Source organism: Bombus huntii, chromosome 12, assembly GCF_024542735.1.
Source record: "Bombus huntii isolate Logan2020A chromosome 12, iyBomHunt1.1, whole genome shotgun sequence".
NCBI lineage: Eukaryota > Metazoa > Arthropoda > Insecta > Hymenoptera > Apidae > Bombus > Bombus huntii.
Genome location: NC_066249.1, coordinates 9,551,918 through 9,571,693, shown reverse-complemented (window position 1 = coordinate 9,571,693; position 19,776 = coordinate 9,551,918). Strand labels below are relative to the sequence as shown.

General features: G+C 34.3%; 1 protein-coding gene across 7 annotated transcripts in view; it reads left to right on the top strand.

Moving 5' to 3' along the window:
- The window catches only part of LOC126872192 (hemicentin-2-like), a 548,719-nt gene extending 532,822 nt beyond the window's left edge, over window positions 1-15,897 (top strand). For all 7 annotated transcript variants that reach the window (XM_050631835.1, XM_050631841.1, XM_050631836.1 and 4 more), the window contains 4 exons: window positions 8,914-9,201; window positions 9,834-9,928; window positions 10,554-10,823; window positions 11,864-15,897. In XM_050631835.1, the coding sequence (XP_050487792.1) occupies window positions 8,914-9,201; window positions 9,834-9,928; window positions 10,554-10,823; window positions 11,864-11,941 (731 nt within the window). In that variant the 3' untranslated portion in view covers window positions 11,942-15,897. The remainder of the gene's footprint in view (window positions 1-8,913; window positions 9,202-9,833; window positions 9,929-10,553; window positions 10,824-11,863) is intronic.
- The last annotated feature ends 3,879 nt before the right edge of the window (window positions 15,898-19,776 follow it).

Sequence of the window (19,776 nt, the reverse complement as noted above, 5' to 3'; positions counted from 1 at the left end):
CTAACAATAAGAATGTGTGATGTTACCACGATTTAAAACTAATCCCGATCGATCAGCCGAATAGAATTGAATTCTGTTGTTAAACCGTTGGATCAACTTATCGTATCCATTCCATCGATGGAAACACGATTCGAGATTAATCTCTACCAGTTGATCGCCGATTTAGATCGTTATTGAATTGTTCTAGACTGAAGGATGAGTGGATGAAATGGATTTTGTCGAGATATGTAATAAAACGTGAGGATCGCAGGAAATCGATATGATAAGTCTATTTTTGTAAATTTTAACCATTTCGACTTTCGCCATCCAATATCTAAAAGGGAGCAATACAACGTAATTGAAAAAGGGAATAATGCATCGAGTACAGAAAAGATAGAAAATTGATAAATGATATAGATCAAGGATTTTTGTTATATTACGATCCATACTTTTAAAATGTTCAGAAGGATGGGGGAAATACAGACTTAATGCAAAAAATGTATTTTTTAGATATACGCTAAAACTTTTATATAAAGACTGTCCCTACTTATATGATAGCCATTATATATACTGCACGAAAGTTAAGCCCTTGTTGTACGAGTATAATGTTATCTCTTTCTAAGAGCAATAAATTTTGATATCTAACTCTGCTTATACACGGAAACTAATGAGCTTTAAATGACGATATTTTTTAGGGTTGAGGATTAAGATATATTTTAATTTACATTTGTAACAACATTATCTAAGCAAATAAAACAAATACATAATTATGGAAATATGAAAACTAACAACAAATTAATGGCCAGAAAAGCGATATTCATTTTAAGAAATCCACAAGTCATGCAAATATAAATTACTGCATTATTTATTTAAAAAATCCAATCTTAGATATCGATAATCGAATTTTCAAAAAAACATTCTTCCTAAATTCTACCAAATCTTCCTAAATATCATAAAGGTATATCTAGAAAAATCCACAAAAATTAACAATATGAACCCAGCCAACAACACAAACCGTCAAATTCCTCCAAACAAAGAAACAAGCTAAAGAAGCTAACAAACTCGTCTGCGCTTTCACTTTCATCGTAACGATTAAGCCATCATCAGTGGTTTTACGTGGTGTACGGTGATCAAATTTATAGACGAGCATTAGTCGACGTCGTGTGTCGTGTCACTGGTTATTAAACGGCTCGTAGCCGCGTTAATCGTTAAAGTGAACTATAAATGGGTCGCGCCACTGATTACAAAACGTCTTTCCGCTAACCATGGCCACGAATATGCAAATGGACGGGCTCTTTGCAAATTCGTGGCGAAAGGCTCCCGCGTATACATCCTGTAAACGGTTAGTATGTACATAGCAGAGAAGTCGGGAAATTCCTGGTTCCGAGGGACACCACTAAGACGACCGCGCGTACGTGAGGACCAGCTGTAGAGCGTTCAACCGAAATTGGCCTGCGGCTAAACGCGATCCTCCGCGTCATCGGACTTCAAGAAAGAGATAAAAGAGAAGGAAGAACGGAAGCTCGATAAACTCTCTTACAAAGAGAATCGTGTGCATACGATGGCTCACAAAAATACGCTACCAGCCATAACTAGGTATATAAATATTTATTACATGTCATGCGCGTTAGGAGCAGTATTGTCACACTCTTTACAAATAGAATAACTTTTTTAACATTGCAACAAACAATTTGAATTTTTTTGAAAAGTTAAAAGAATTACTCTACTGGATGAAGCGTGGAACAAAATCTTGAAAAAATTACAGATTGAAATTGCAAGAAAAATAGCAAGGATTACCTTTTACAACTCTTTTATTTGAGACTGTAATGACAATTTTAAAAATACGTTTTGTAGATTTATGTCATATATGTGCTGAAAATTTCATGGAAATCGATTGATGTAAGAATAAGCAACAGACATCGAAAGATGAACAAGAATGTACATTACGATTAACGGCTGTTTTTAACTGTTTGTAACTCGTAGCAACGTTAATCAATCTCAATGACATTTTCAGCATATATGTAACTGACATAAATCTGCAAAACGTATTTGTTATATTTTCATTACAAGCTCAGATAAAGAAGTTGTAAAAAGTGACTTTTACTAATTTTCTGCGATTCCAACCAATTACAATTTTCTCAAAATTTTTTTACTCGTCATCTAGTAAACTAATCCTTCTAACTTCTCAAAAACCTTCAAGTCATTCGATACATTTCTGAAAAAGTTATTCTGTTTTAAAGAGTGAGCCAATACTTATGTTACTAACTGTATGTATTTATGGGATAGATGAAACAAATTTCGCTTCATTTCATATTTTATTGTGACCTGCATATGAATATGCAAAGAAAATAACAAATTTATGATAAAATAATTAGAGACTAAGAGAATTAAATTTATACTTCGTATCGATAGATGTGTTAGTACTTATGGTCGGCAGTGTGTTTGAAGACTTACAGAAAGTTTTCACAAATGTATGAGTCAAACTAATCAAATCCTCTTCTTGTATATTTCACACGAGCTTATTAATTTTATTATCTAATATTTGATTCTCAAGAAACGGATAATGCATTGCAGTTGACAAAAATAGCTGTCCGTTTTTAGTCTATTAATGGATGTTTGGTAAAATAACAATCAAATTTGAAAGAATTTAAAAATCCTTTGCAAATTGTTGAGCACTTTTTCAAGAGTAAGAAAAATCGTGCTTGGAATAGATTTAAAATAGTCGCAGTACTAATGAACGATATTTTAACATGTTTTTCTATCTGATAAAGTATCGAGATGAAAAACTTTTTCACCTTTCACGTTCGGATTATTCCGTGATTATTTAACAAAAAAAAAAAAAAGTAAGAGACCATCGTATTTTATGCAAAGAAGGGGTATCGTTTCAATGGTAAAGGCAAATATGCTAAAAAAAAATTGCAGTTGATTTTTCCACCGCTTTATAACTCATAACGATAAAAATCCCCTCCTGAACAAAATGAGACAAAAAACTATCTCAATTTGCATTGTCAAATAGAATATCGTATTTCTGTAGGAAAAAACAATAATTTAGTTATTTAAACAATTTCTCTGATTTTAATTTTGAAAGTTACTAAAGTTCGTTCTCCGATTTTAATATATACAACGATCTCGTTGCTACGCGAGTAACCGTACCAGACGGTTAAATTATCCTGTATTTAAAAAGTATTTTTAAAAGAAACAAAGAACCTAAACTACAAGAATATAAAATTGCTTTCGGATTAACTACTTTTCATCCTGGTAATAGCAGAGATGCTGATGTCACGTCTATGTTGAATCTAGCCTGCTGCGTTTAATATCAACTTAGAATCACAGAAGCAGAACAAGAGGGCTATTCGTTTAGAGGAGTTTGTAAATTTAAGTGGATTCTGATTAATCTCGAACTTGAGTGCGAAGCGTAGTTCTGGACAGTGCATCTGAATCCCAGATTCATTGCTGGCGTAACGATAATTCACGATCTCTGCAAACACGTCGGACCACCTCGGTGTAATCGTGTTTTAACGCGAAAAACTGTGCTGAACCTCGTCACGTTTCTATCGTAAATTGAAACGATAGTCCCTGTCTAAATTACGAGTATTGTAAAAATAACAAGCTTGAAATAAGCAATACGATCGTGTAGAATTAAATTGGAAACGTGCAGTTCAATTTTACGTGAACGATGAGAGATATTTATTCTGATAAAACTTCTGACGACAAAACGACGGACAAAGACTTCTGTGACAAACATAGAAAGTTTGAAACACAATCTTACAAAATTATTTGTTGATCGGGTAGATCCAATTATACCCGTAACAAGAAATACATATCACCGATGTCGATAAGTTTTTATTCGAGATACAGTCGAAATTTATGTAGCTGTAATACTTCAAATTTAATTCAATTTCTATTGAACGTATGTTTATCTGAAATCGCAATGTAACATAAATAATGGTGAATTCTGAGGCAAGAAAACAGAGTTCGTAACAGCATCGCTTTTTCGTACTTTTCAATTTACAGAATTAAATATACTTTTCTAAAATTGAGAATTTCCTCTGTCGTGTATGGTTTCAACTCCTTCGCTTTTTTGTACGTAAACGCATAATTTTTTAGATCGAGTGAGGTATGAATCGCGAATCGGTCATTCCATACGGAACAACTAGACTGTGAATAAAATTCAAAAATGAAAAATTCAAACAATGTATTTTTTTTTAACTATATCCATAAAAATATAAATTTACGTAAATACACGTAGTTTAGTAATAATAATCTAATAAAGTACTTGTTACATACTTCAAAATTTAATTGGTTATTCAATGAAAAAATGGAAAAAAAAAAAGAGATAAAACTCAATTTCGTCTATCTTCCGATCCATTTCGAACGTTAACGCGACGATCGATCCGGAATAAACTGAATCGGCTAATTGGCGGTTGGACGTCCACTTACATGGATCAACTCGATCAACTGAGGACCGCATGGCATAGACACGAACACGAGCGGACGTGGCAGTGTTACATCGGCGTACAGATATAATCGATTAATCCGAAATTAGCTGGATCGGTTAATTCGCTCGAGGCAGTTGGCGTCGAAACGAAATCGACGTTTCCAATCGGCCGCGATTAACGTCACTATCTCTCAATATATTCCGTAGAACGCAAAACGAAACTGAAGCGACAGAGAAAATAATCTACCTCCCAAAAATGGAAAAAAAACGAAATGACAAAAAGTAGGAAGAAGAATAGGAAAAATTAAAATAATTGAGTGACGGATTTTCACGTTTAAGATTCCTAATTATTCCAAATTTCTTTCATGATCACCTTTTTGAAACTCATGCATTTCTTCCCTTTTATTATCCGAGTAAAGAATTTTCTATATTTAACTATCAATAACTTCTAAACGATATTCGAATTTTGTATTTCAATTCTAAAATCTTAATTAATCTTTATATTCACTGCTGAATGCATGTTTCTTTCATGTCTTTATTTTTAAAGAGCCAATTATTTAAATTGAAATTTCTATTAATTAATCTCTAATATATTTATAATATAATTTATATTTATTATAACATTCTTGTTTATGACTATCTTCTACTTATTCGAGCCTCTCTTGCACAAATCAACTAAAATTATTAATGAAACTTTGCAAGTCGCAAGTTATAAGTTCAGAAGATTACTAAATTCTTTCGTATAACAAATATCGCAATAAAGCAAATAGAATTTTAAGAGCAAAATTTTAAAAATACCAAAGCAAAGTGCCAATAGAAATGAACTGTCTGTCAAAAAAGGACGAAAAGAAGACGATAAAAAGAAAAATAGGAGAAAGGGGAAAAGAGGGAAGAAAATTTAGTCAAAATGTCGATTGGGATTCGCACGATGGAAGTCGACTTACCATTTGAAAAGTTTCAAAAAGTGACAACACCATGGGAAAGGGTTGAAGCGGAAGTGCCTTTACGATCGCAATCCTGGAAGCGTACATCTTTATGACCCTGTCACGAACGTGTCACGATCCTTTTCTCATTCTTTCGTACTATAATGTCTATCTCTTTCTTTCGTAGCATAATGACTATCGCTTTCTGTCGTATTATAATGTCTATCTCTTTCTGTTTCGACTGTGCCCCGAAAACTCGGTGGAAATCTGTCCGTACTTTTAGAAAGTCATCATTTATTTGACGCGTTTCGTTCATTCATTTGTCGAGGTAGCGGTGCACTGAATGGTCCATTTTCGTCCTTCCATCCTATTGTCTTGAAAATTGGTGTTGTTGTTCGAGGGCAAACGATTTCCACTGCGGAAACAGAGGAGTTTTTCTGGAGAACAATTTCTGTGGGCTTCTTCCCTTTGAAGACGTTGCAGGAAAAGATTTCAAGGTTGTCTCCTCTGTTCTTGTTCGATAGAATTGTCGTGTAATTTCTCTTATGTATCGTTTTATATGAACCTCATAGAAGCCAAACTGATCAGTACTCCACTTTTTCATTAGTTTACGATTTTATTAATACACGATTAACATTCAACTATCAAAAGAAATATTTTCGCTTCAATAAGTTCATTTATCGCAAGAAGCTGATACAGATAATGATAATATTTCAAGACATTAGAAAACAGTGTTCGTATATGACATCATCGTTTTCTCATACTTTTCAATTTATGAAATGCACCAGTGTGGTTTCTGAACGATTCATATAATGCTACACAATTCAGCTATATTATTAGGTTATTAACAATAAGTATATTATCTGCGTTTTATCTGTGATTCTCAAGAGTACCAACTTCACAACAATCTATACCGCTCTCATGCTCTATCAGCTAGAAAACTGCTCACAAAGAGTGTCATTCACAAAGGTGACGATTTTCTAAATAAAAAATAAAACTTTCGTTTTCCTCTATAATAGAGTAAAAAGGCTAATTCATGAAGTGATAGAATGTAAAGGAAATTGGAGCACACGGTGACTCGTGGAAAGAACAGTAGAGAAATAGGTGTTGAACGGCATACCACTATCACGAGAAATAGATATGAGATATTCTCTGCTTGCAACGTGCCGCGCTTTCGCTTCTCATCGTAGATCTGTGTTTCACCTGCCTCTCTGTAGATACCTTGGCCCTCTGACAGTTTAATTAATATTATCAATGAAATTGTACAAAACCACAAGTTGTAAATTATCGATATCAATTAGTGCCAATAATAGCGCACAATAAATAATATGCAGAAATAATAAAACGGTGCAAATAAATTTGATAATAAAATTGTTCTGAAATAGGGGGGGCCTATTTTTCTTTGTTAAAATTGAAAATTTTTAAAACTATTTATGCGATAAGAGCCTGTAGTTTACAACTTGTCATTTGTATGTTCGTTAATATTATTAGTTTATAAATTATCGTGCAAGAAGGCCGTTGTCATTGCATGCGAATCGTGAAGTCTTGCTACGGTAATTCTAATGTAGTGTGGAACAGGCTTAGATGACGCACAGCTTCTTTTCACTGGCATAACGAACATTGTGATGATGTTGGACAAGGTACTAAATTAGTTTTTAAAACGTATATTGTCAGCACTGAATCTACTTAATTGATTATGATTAATCAGTGAATCAGCCTGTATATTGTCGGATTCGTTAGCATATTTCTTGTATATTGAAGTCTTAATGAAATTTTTAATTTAGTAGAAAATTCGTCTAATGAAATCTCAACAAATATTTTAACACGATTGTTGTTCATAGATCTTTGTACCTTTCCGAGAATACATATTCTAAATTGATTTTAAAAGCCTTGATGTTACGATAATAACTTTATCTTTGGATTTCATAATCTAGATATCATTCGTTACGATACTTTCTTAACAAAGAATATTAGATAAGAAACACTATTACGTAGGAATGGAATGTTTACATGGAATGTCTATTTCAAATATTTTGTATTCGAAGGATGTAGAACAGAATTCCTGAAATACATTAAAACATGACCATACGCGCAATCCAAAAATATATAACGCGATCCCAGTGTGAAATATTTGTACGCTAACGGTTTTCCTTATTTTAGACCGAAAACAGGAGTATTATCGTCGCGATCAAGAACGACGATCAGCCCTGCGATGATATTTTATTTATACAATTGTCGATGGCTAAATACGAAATCCATTGGACCATGGTTAATCATTCCAGTGCTCGTTTATTATAAAGATATTAATCCATTATTAACTGGAATGCGAAGGGAGAACATAAATCAAATCGAAACTCGAAATTACACGCACAAGTGAATCACGATGACGCTTCAATGACTTTTTTGCATTTCTTACGCCAACCATTTTTTATTTTACAATATAACAATTCGATTTCTCAACATGTAGTTTTGTTGTGAAACGAATCAGAAGAGTATTTTTGTATACAGCTAAAATTTTATCACTCTGTTATTATAACGTGTGTATAGTAACTATAATAAATCTTCTTTAACACTGGCTATTTTTTACTAGAATAAAGGAATGGTACAATGTTCTCCGATAATATTAATGTCATAAACGAAGTTTCATACACAAAAAAGATATTAAACAACCGAAGAAACTGATCTCCAGAGTGCTCGAATTTCACTATATCCAAATCCAAAAAAAGGAACGCGAATAATAGTTTCGGAGGAAAGAAGATAGATATGTATGCGTATATGAAAATCGTATGAAAAGCTACACAAGCTATTTGCTAAATAAGTACAGCTTTAGACGATTTCACCATTCTTCTGACTATAATGTGTCTGTACTACTTGTCTGATCAGATCTAGCTCTCTACTTAACCAAGGAGATCTATTCCAGTGACATCTTTATTCTACTAATCTAACTGGGATCAATCTTACTCCATTGCTTCTTGTTCTCATTTATTACCCAGATAATCAAGTAGTCTTCTGTTTAGATACTAATTCTCTTTCCAATTCATCTAACCCTTCCAACTCGATTACATTTAAAATTAAAAGCGGTTAATCATAGACTTATAATTAGAAGAATTAAATCTCAGATATATCAATAGCTAAATCACTTTTTTTAATGATTATATTGCTACGATAAATAAAATTTTATAAAATGAGAACTTCTAATAAAATCTTCAATGAAATTATTTCATTCCCAGTTCGAAGTAAATATCTCAATTTTTTATGAGATTTTATTCTCAATAAAATAGTCATCAATAAAGTTCAATGATAATAAGTTTCTAAATTCGTGTGACAGATCATCGTTGAGTCGGATTCCATCACCAATCACGAAAAACGTGTATTTCATAAATGATCCTAAAAATCCATAAAATCGTATCCACGACAACAATAATGGAAAAATTTCATTTTCAACGGTTGTAATCGCGAGGAGAGACATTTATGAGTGTCTCAAGAAGCAATCCTTTCGTCCCCCGAACAATGAGATCCCGCGAAGAAAAGGAAGAGAGTAGGAAGACTGATGGTACTTACCATGATTTCCAGCTCTGACACCGGTGATGCTGTCGCTGTCTGGACCATTGCTCGGTGCGGTGGTCGGAGCAACGGCGGGCCTTCTACTCGTGATCTTTGTGATAGTTTTGGCTGTGAGATTACGGTATCGACCAAGGACTCAGGAGGACAAGGATTCTCACGACGACGGCGGCATGGCGAATCTAGCCGCGTCCGGAACCGGCAGTTCCTCTCCACGTGATAAATCGTCGACTCTGCCTCTCAACTCTGACAGCATCGAGAGCTTCGAGAAGGACCCCGATATAATTCCTCACGCTAATGGTAGGTAATTTAATAAGCGCTGTATTTTAACCAAAGTTGATGATGTATGTGATTATCGGTTAGCACATTGAGGAACTTCCAACCATTTGATTCTTCGATTATAATATCTATATGGTTACTAAAATTGTATGACAGGTGATGTTCCCTGAAACCTAAAAAGGAAATGAGAATTATTATACACATTCTTTCTACTGAAAGAATGACTAGATTCTAACTAGCGAAGAAGTACACTATAAGATGGGATGCCATATATCCACGAGACAATTTATTTTGGATACATACAAAGATACAAATGAAAATATTATAAAATGAGAAATACTATAATCTTCTACTGCAAATTAACGATGTAAAAATGTTACGAAAATTTAATGGTTATGAATTAATAATTGATTTCAGGGTTAACTAGACATAGTTTTATACTAGATCTAATTTTATACCCATTATTTGTTTAATGAGTTTATGCGTTCAATGAGTTTGTTTAATTGATCAATACAAATGTGCAAAAAGTCAAGTGTCGTTTCATTAAGAACTCAATAGGATTGAACAATTAAAAACCAATTGCTTTGACGATACAGCAAAGAGCTATTACCCTCAGTGCATTAACAATCATCTTGAACTCTATATTGCCACAGAAAATTCTTACGCCGAGCTGTGCAAGGGCACTTCACCAAGATATGTGTTACACCAGCAACGAACGGATGCAAGTACTTTTACTAACACAAGCAATGTGAGTACGAATTTCATCAATTGAAATATAACACTAGATGCATTTACCTATACATGTACGTAATACATACCACATAAACAAAAAACTAACATCGAATATTTTGAGATTTGAATTAAGAAACTTCAATAACTAATGTTTTCATATCTGTTAGTTTCAACTTTGTGCCAAAATAAAGCAAAATCTTTTACTTGATTAAAAAATCATGAGAATAATATATCACTCATTTTATAATTTTTTATATCTTAATCTTTCTTTAATTTCAACAAATAAGAAGACTCCTAATATTTTAACGATAACTGTAGTACAATGTTTAAATAATAAAATACGCATGATTCTTTTATATTTTCCTTAAATTTAAGAAATTATGAAAATAACTCGAACAAGTTAACATGGTTAAAATACTATAGGAATAGGAATTTTTTGTAACCGTAGTGTATGGGACATGAAATAACATCTCCTTGTTAAAGTTTCCCTTAAATTCTTTCGCTAGAAATGTCAATAAATAGATGCAATGCTTAAAAGATCAAATTTCTTATTGTTATAATCATTTAGTTATACTACTACTCTATTCTATCTATTTGTGAATTAGCATAATCGGTAATGAGCTATCGCTCTGGTTTTGCAGGGATCAGAGCTAACGTACGCCGAGCTGTCGCTCCGTAACCGACGAATACCTCCTAATTGTTATCAGCCAGTACAAGTATCCAATATTCAGCGGCCTCAACTGCTGGCCATGTCGACTCTGACGCGTAGGCAACCAATCCAGGAACCAACGATTTACGCGCAAGTCGCCAGTCATTCTAAGCCGATTTATGTACCACCCCCACATCCGTACATGAGTCGCACCAACGACGAGACCACGGTAGAAACTCCATTAATCGGACATGACAATAAGGTGACGACGATTAATAGACCTATCCTACCATTTGTTTCTGAAAATGAGTACGATTCGATGCAATCACTTGTGACTCTTCCATAATTTGTTAATATTGCATTGATAACAAAAATTGGAGGTTCATTAGAATAAAAGTTTACAATAAAATATTGGTAATTATATAATAAGTTTAAAATCAAGTATAGTCGATCGAATTGGAAAATAATCATACACATTTTCGGAATAATTTCAAACTATAACTAGAGTGCGGATTTTTACGCATTTATGGAAAATTCAAATATACAAAACTACACAAAACGTACTTACTATACAAAAATATAAAAAATATCTAAAACAAAGTACTCCTTCTACTATTTAAGGAATGAAACAAATTTTTATTTAGATTCCATTTATATGTAAAAACGTTTGCAGTCTAAATATAATCACGTTATAATAAATAAAACTAATATATAAAACTATATAAAATTATATAAAAACTATATAAAAAAACTATATAAAACTAATATAAAGTATCAAAAATACGTTACCCGTTATAATACATATTTAACTTTAACTTAATTGACTTATTATTACTTAATTTACCCTCTCTTAGCTTTGTTATGACTTCTTTAGTTGCGCTCGTAAAAATTTGCATAAATATCCGTAGTCTAACAATAATCGTATCTCCTTATCTAATAAAATTTCAAACAGTCTGATATAACACACATAATATTGTATTTACAAAAGCTTTCTATAATAAATCTTTAAATACTTCTGTGAGTCACTGTGAATGTTTCCTTGAATTAAAATTTTTCATTCTGAAAAAACGTAATCCTGATAAATTTCAATATTTTCATTTAAGACAGTCACCATTAAAACCTTCTTCTGTTGATGACAAGACACTTCTTCTACATATTGACGATATAATCCTATAAGAGGAACGAATCTGTAGAATTTAATCACTTAATTTTTAAATAAATTAAAACTGCAGTTTGTAAAAGTTACTTGAATTGAAAATTTACTTAAATTAAGATTTAATGAATGAATGATTTTGTTCACAGATCACCACGATCAGCCAATCTGGTACCTCAATATGGCGTACCGACACGCCGCCAGCTTCAAACGCACCAACGACATGATTCTAAAACACGATCAAAGCAACATTCCGCTCTTATACACGTTTCTCGACGCGCTCTTTAATTATAAAAAAGAAAGATAAGTTAACCTCTTTAATAAGAGAAACAAGAAAAAGAAACCAAAAGAAAAAATCGAGGAGACGACGTTCCGCGTAGCTCGTTTGCGTGGAACGTGTACGATATGTATTATTGTTAAACTTTCTCGTACATATGTTACAGAAGGTATTTATTAAACTATGAACGATGAAAGATGAAAGTAATTTAACAAAGGAAAAAAACATACACATACACAAATATTTGCGTGAAGTATAGTACGAATATATTATATATGCTTTCCGAATGATTTGTGATAGAGTTGTTATGTAAATCGAGCGAGAACGATCACGATTTTTCGATATATCATCGGGATATCGTGATTCTCGATACATGTTTCGAATAATATTCTGTTTGGCGGGTAAAACAACAGACGGCGCAGCGATCGGCAGTAATGGTTCTAATGATCGAAGAGCGTGAAATTGGCGGGCCCTATTAAACCGTCCGTAAAAGAAACAAAAGAAAGCATAAAGGCATCAAAGATTTGAAAAATCTCGCAAAATGTCAAGTTTAAGAAAATTAAAAAAATGTTCTCGAAATTCAGAAATTTCAGCAACTTTTATGATTCGAAGCTCTGAATAATTCATATAAATAACTTACGAAAACATTAATTATGAATAAAACGATATAAATTTATTTATATCTAACCAATAATAATCCAATTAAGTGTGTGTTTTTTAGACTTTAAAATCGTTTCATTACAAATTATTAAAAACTTAATTTGTTGGTTTCTTTGTTAACATTTTAATCCCTGACAAAATAGATATTTCTTATTAGAGAAGAAAACGAAGCGAAATGAGATTTCCGAGTTCCAAGAGTTTCAAGACTTCGCGAAGTCTTTAGATTCTAATCTTGCGAATCTCAAAATGAAATTTTGTCCCATCTCAAGTTTTCTTTTATTGTACACTTCGATTTAATTTGCAAGTATAACGCGTTGTCGTTTGCGATGCCATGAACGAAGTACTACAATCAAAACGATGAACATTTAATTGTCCTTTTTTCCTTTTTCTTTTTTCCGTTTAGCATTTTCTCAGAGTATAATTGGTAGAAATGCGGTAGAACTATGATGATGATAATGATGATGATGAAGATGATGGTGAAGATGACGATGATGATGATGATGCCGATGACGATGATGGTGATGATGACGATGACGACGACGATGATAATGATGATGATGCCGGGGATGATGATGACGATGATGTCGATGATGATGATGGCGATGATGATGCTGATGGTGATGATGATGATGACGTTGATGATAATGATGATGATGATGATGATGATGATGGTAATGATGATGATGATGATTATGACGATAATGACGGTGTTGATGCCCATGATGATCTAGATGATCTAGATGATCATGATGATGATGTCGATAATGATGATGACATATATACATATATTAAGCATTCGTCGAAAGTTAAGACGTATCGAGGTGTTTTTTCGCAGCTTAATTATTTATTGTTGGACATAAACATTTTCCGTGTACAGATTTAGATAAATGCGGTGTTATTATAACGATGTTATGTAGTCGTGATTAGAATTTAAAGATGGAAAAGAGAGATACAGAAATTTGAAGATTTTTCAAGTAATATAATATACGCATCTGTTGATTATATTAGACTCATTCTGTATATTCGATCGTTGCTCATTTTCGAAGCTTTAACCGTCCTTAATGGGAAGAAATGTTTCTTTTTTTCTTAAATGTAATAGTTACCCGCTACTTGCGTACTAATCTTTAATTAGCCTAAATTGTTTAATTTAGAGAACGTTATATGGTAAGGTGATCGTATCCTTACATTAAATGGAAAGGTTCGAGCGAGAGAAGTAAGATGAAGATATAGAAGGGATACCGAGGACTCTTTTTCATTTCCTTTAAGATCATTAGAATTTTATGTATACAAACTCTATCACAACCAAAGTACCAGTTTTTAATAACAAAGTATGTGTTGAAGATAAATTAAATTACCGTTATTAGATATTAATTCGATTTCTGCTGTTTAAACATTAATATCAATAATATTTTATATCGATATATTAATATTAAGTCTTAATTTTATAAAGATATATGTATTAGCTTTATATCAATTTTATATTTTCGTATTAATTTCATATATTAAGTTTCTATTTACTTTTCGTGCTAATTTCGCACGAGAGTATTTTCAATGATTTATATTTTTAAACAAATATCTACTTTTATTTTATATTTACTATGTATTATGGTAGTATTATATTTTAATCTGCTTAGGAGGATATATATATATATATATATATATATATATATATATATGTATGTATGTATGTATATATGTATGTATGTATATATATATATATATATATATATATATGTATACCTGCTAAAAAACGTGAGATATGATCACCCTATATTTTAGATGAATTACCGGAGGAGGGTATGCATATGTGAAAGGAGAAAGAGTGGTAAAGCATAACGGGAATAAAATTCTCGAACGTTTTGTTGAGTTTTCTAGGGATACGTGTTTAGAAGACTGAGAATAGAAAAAGGAAGAAGAAGGAACAAAGTGTGTAAAGTTTATATTATGTAGTACGTGCCATATAATTGCAACGCTAATTGAAAACGTGACGCACCAAAGTGATTCCAAGTTATTGCATATCTGGATAATATATGCAATAGTTAATAATCTTGTGCCCACGGACTTTAATTGAAGCTCATTTTACTCGAAGCAATATGTTGTGCTTCGCGTTTCTGTCTTTTATAATTAAATGAACCATTTTATTACGCTGTGATTACGCCGCTATCACAAAAATTGTTGTGAACGACACAGAGAAAACATTCCATTACCACATACTATACGTTTCTTTATAGGTTGACGATTCAAGTTCGAAAAAGAAACACAATTTTTTAACGTAGGAAGCCGAATTGAAATGTTTTTCACAGCTCGCGTTTCTCGCAAACGACTATCGATAAATGTAGTATTATAATCATTAGCGTTCTACTATTACCATTATTTTAGTCAATGCCACTTTGCATCTATTATGTCCTTAATATCCAATTAAACAGTTTCTTCCATTCGATCGATTTTGGATTATATCGTAAGCTCGATTCACAATACGAATTTTATACCATTTTTATATAAATCGAATAATCTGGCCAGGAGTGTTAAACAAGGTCAGATATGTTTACGAATGTTATACGGTTACACGCGCTGTTTAATCTTCATCTCCGCGTAACTTCTTTCCGAGATAGCGTGTGAATAATAATGTAAAATAAAGAAACGGTCGCCGCCACGGGTTCAAACTATGATTAAGCCCATATTCGTTTAATAGACATACGTGTTTGAAAAACGAACATGTTTGACTCCTCTGACCGGCGGTAAAATGAACTGTTTACCAGCGAAATTTTCTTAATAATCACGAAATGATCAGGGTTCTTGAATAAGCGCATGTGAACAAAAATTGACACTTTCGAATGTTCTTTAATGCTATCGAATGGTTCGCGTATGCGAGATAGAGATAACGAATGAACATAATGGTGGTAAACAAAAGAAGAAAGACAGAAGTAGAAGAAATGGCAAGAAAGCGACAAACAGTGGAAGAGAAAAGAAAGAGAGAAGAAGAAATATTCAGTATTTTGTCAAAAATTCATATTACCAGTGTAATAAAAGACTTTGATATATTGTTAGAATGCGTTGTAGGTATTACGGAATGAATTTAAATATGAATATACACGACATACAAGCATACGCATCTATAAACGTGTGTATGTATGTGTATAAGAGATAATTAAGATCTTATAATTTTAAATGACTTTTAATATAGGTTTACTTGTGTAAAATAAGAAAAAAAAATAATTGTGCTCAATAAATTTCAATAAATAACGATTTTGCCTATGCCAATAACGATTATTATTGTAATTATTTTTGTATAGAGAAGTAAGGATATTATCTAAATATTATAACTACATTACAAATATAATAGTGATTACAGCATATGTGTAATAAAAGTATTTAACATTGCATGTATTTTTCTGTAATATCCTGCGCCATTTAATGGAACACATCTTGCGCACCGATTCTTTCTCAATTCTTATATCACATTTTGCTATTACTGCTTTTATTTAAACATTCAAGACACACCGAAAATATTTATAATTTCAAATCTAATCTATTTATTTTTCTATGTCTAAATATGTATTTTTAGGTGCTTTCATTGGCTAAGTAACAATTCCTCACCTGTGGCAGCACCGCAAAATTTAATTACTTCTAACATCAATGCGATGTCCCGTATACAGGAAGGTTAATAACACTGATGTTACATGGGAAAATACCCATAAATAAAATAAATATTTTATCGCGTCTTATGTCCTGAAACGTCTGAAATGCCGACCTCGACAAAAATCAATGTATTTCTTATGTCACGGACGAGGTACAGAATAGCAATAGACATGACATGCAATGCTTTTTCGTGTTCCACGTTTCGGGGATCAACGGAACTTCTTACCATTTGTACGCCCATGTCACGTACGATGTTATTGATTCAATATAGTAGTGTTGATTTGGATTAAAGCTAAAATCTTATATGGAATTATAAATAAAATATAAAACAGGATATCCTATAATCACAACGAAGTATAGATTTCTTTACTTCTACAATATTTCAGATTAGACACACTATCACACAATATATGTATTACTGTACAGCAATAGTTCATATTTTTCTTTTTGCGAGACATTGAACGAACACCACGAGCTTATCACATTTGTCAATCGCTAACAATAACCGTTTTATCGCTCCATTGCCCGCCGAATTAGGATATTATAGCGGCCGCGCCTATTATGGTGATTATTGTGTCCGGAGTGTTAATAGTGTTCGACCGTATTCGCAGGGAGATGTATTTGCAGTATAACGCGTCAATGAGAGTCGTAAGTTCTCGTCTCGATACGATAATCGATCTCACAAATCAGCCGATCCCCAATTTCGATTAAGATAGTAAAGGTAATTTGAATGAGTTGTTAGCAAGTGATGTTCGGTGACGGTGATGTCGAGAAGGAAAACTAGTGATGGGTGCTGGCTGCCCCCCCCCCCCCCCCCCACCAACGGTCGCTCGCGGATGGAAGCGGCCTTCGAATATCGTACATGGGAAAACCCGCTTATCTCATGTTTGGCCATAATGAGTAATAACTCAAGGGAGCATCTCGACTTGAAGTATGCATTGTATCTTATGACGGCAATTAATGGTTCCTTGGGATTATTGCGTGTCCGAGCAAATATGTTTAAACAGCTAGTGATCATCTTGACCGAACAATGGATTAGAATATATGGTTGGATCACGGGACGTAACAAGTAGAGTGTCAAAAATTGTTAATAAAAAGACTTTCTTTTGCGTGATCCGTGAAACTGCACTCATTACCAGACAACCATTGTACATCCTCGTCAGGATGGTTCCAGCTATCCAAGTTGAACGTTTCAAACAAAACATATTCCGTTTTTGATGCCGTAAGACGCGCACGTTAAATCTCTTACCTTACATATAAAAACAATAATTTAGAACAGTTCATCATAGTCCTTGACTTCACTTATCTCCATACCTGTCTGGGATATCCTGACAACGAAACGTGCGTTCTGCACACTTTGTTTGATGGCAAATGCTACACACATTAGTTTCTTACCTTAGGCATAAAGACAGCCCCGTTCATTTTAACTCTGCACCTGTCTGGCGTATTCTGATAACGAAATGCGCGCAATACTCCATTTTTGACACCGAATGGTACGTAAGCTTCTGACATTAAGCATAAACAGATTGCCGCGGATTGCAATTATTTAAAATGGTTCATTGTAGCACTCGAGTTCGCACATCTCTGCACCTGTCTGAGATATCCTGACAACGAAACGCGCGTTCTGCACACCTTTTTTGGCGTCAAATGCTGCACACATTTGTTTTTTACATTGGATTTATATCCAATGTACTTTGTTCATACAAAGTGTCAGAGAAATGCAACTATCCGGAATACTTCATTGTAGCCTTGGGTTTCACACACCCCCGCAACTGTCTAGATTATGCTGATAACGAAACTCCCCTTCTACTCCGTTTTTGACGTCGAATGTTACACACATTGATCTCTTACTTTAGGTATGAACATAATATCTATTTGTCGCACAATAATTCATGGATCTTTACCAATTTGACAGTATCATTCATGACGCAATATCTTTCTCTCAGGTACAGAACGATTACATAGATGGTTACGAAGGTTTTTTTTTTTTATTTATTTGTTGAAATTACAATCAATTCTCGCGTTGAGAATTTTCAGTAATTTTTCTGGCGTGGCGCAGTGACATGGCTGTTTATTTACAATAAGTTAATGCTTGTTATAGATAGGTATAATTTGTAGGTATTATAGGTAAGTGCATATGCTTAGTTTGGATAACTAAATGAATCTAGCTTTTAGGTCTAGCGGGTAGTGCCTCTTCAGCCTGCGAATCTGGTCCGTCGTGTCAAGTAGTCCAGTGATTAGGGGGTTTCGGTGTTTGTTGACTCTTTTGCTATATCTGTCGCTGTATTTTGCTATTTCCTCTTTGACTGTGGATATCTTGAGGTTGCGATGGATGGTTTCGTTGGTAACATACCAAGGTGCGTCTATTAAGGATCTTAGCGTTTTCGATTGGAATCGTTGTAGTATTTCGATGTTGAGGGAGACGGCCGCGGCGAACGCTCTGTGCGGCCTCCTGCCGAACATCGGCGGAGCAGGAGCGGGAGTCCGTCGACTCTACGAGGGGGTGATCCGGTCCCGAGTACTGTACGGGGCCCCGGTGTGGGCGGAAGACCTGGCGGCGAGCCGGCGCAGCCTGATCGCGCTGAGGAGACTGCATAGGACGACGGCCATTCGCATCACCAGGGGGTACAGGACGACGTCGTACGTGTAACGTCAATTCACATCAGAGACCAGGCCACACACCACGGACAGGATGGCACCCAGATGTCTGCATGTCCTTGGCGCGCACCCTCAATAGTCTTAAGTGCCCACCAGGGGCCTTGGCATTTTTATAGTTAAGGTCCTTCGGACCAAGCGAGTATTTCCTGTCTTAAATTTCCCTTTACGTTTATTGTCTACCACGTGTTAGCTTAGAAAGTTGGTTTTCTCCACATCTGGTATGTTCCGTTGGCAACTTTCTCGCGAGGGCGGCTAAAACCCTTCCTGGTCCACCAACCGTCCTATTATCCAATCGGAGACGGTGTCTACTGCCCTCACTTCCTTAACTAAAATTGTCATCAACAAATCCGATAGTCCCGTGTCCTTAGACACACCCACCCCTAGCTTTCCTCAGACACAGTATCGTCGGTAAAACTTCACGTATTCTGTATCCTTAGAATAGTCAACATATCTATATCGGTCTCTACCCTTATAAGTCGCGTACTTAATGTATTGTTGTAACTAAGTCTTACATAACGTGGTTGGAGTGAATTGTGATTTATGTTAATTCAGTGCGCGTTACATTGTGATTGCTGAATTCATAATAAAGGTTGATTAAAATAAAGTTAATAGTTGTGTTACGACTCAACTATATTTTATTTTCACCAACCAACCCTAAAAATTTACGTGACATACGCGTCGACGACCGTGCTGGCGGCGTCGCCCCCGTTCGAGCTGCAGGCCCTGGCGCTCCGACGGGTGTACGAACACCTGAGGGGCTCGAGCTCGGACGGGCCGCTATCCCCGAACACCCGGGAGGAGGCCAAGCTGGAGATCTGGGAGCGATGG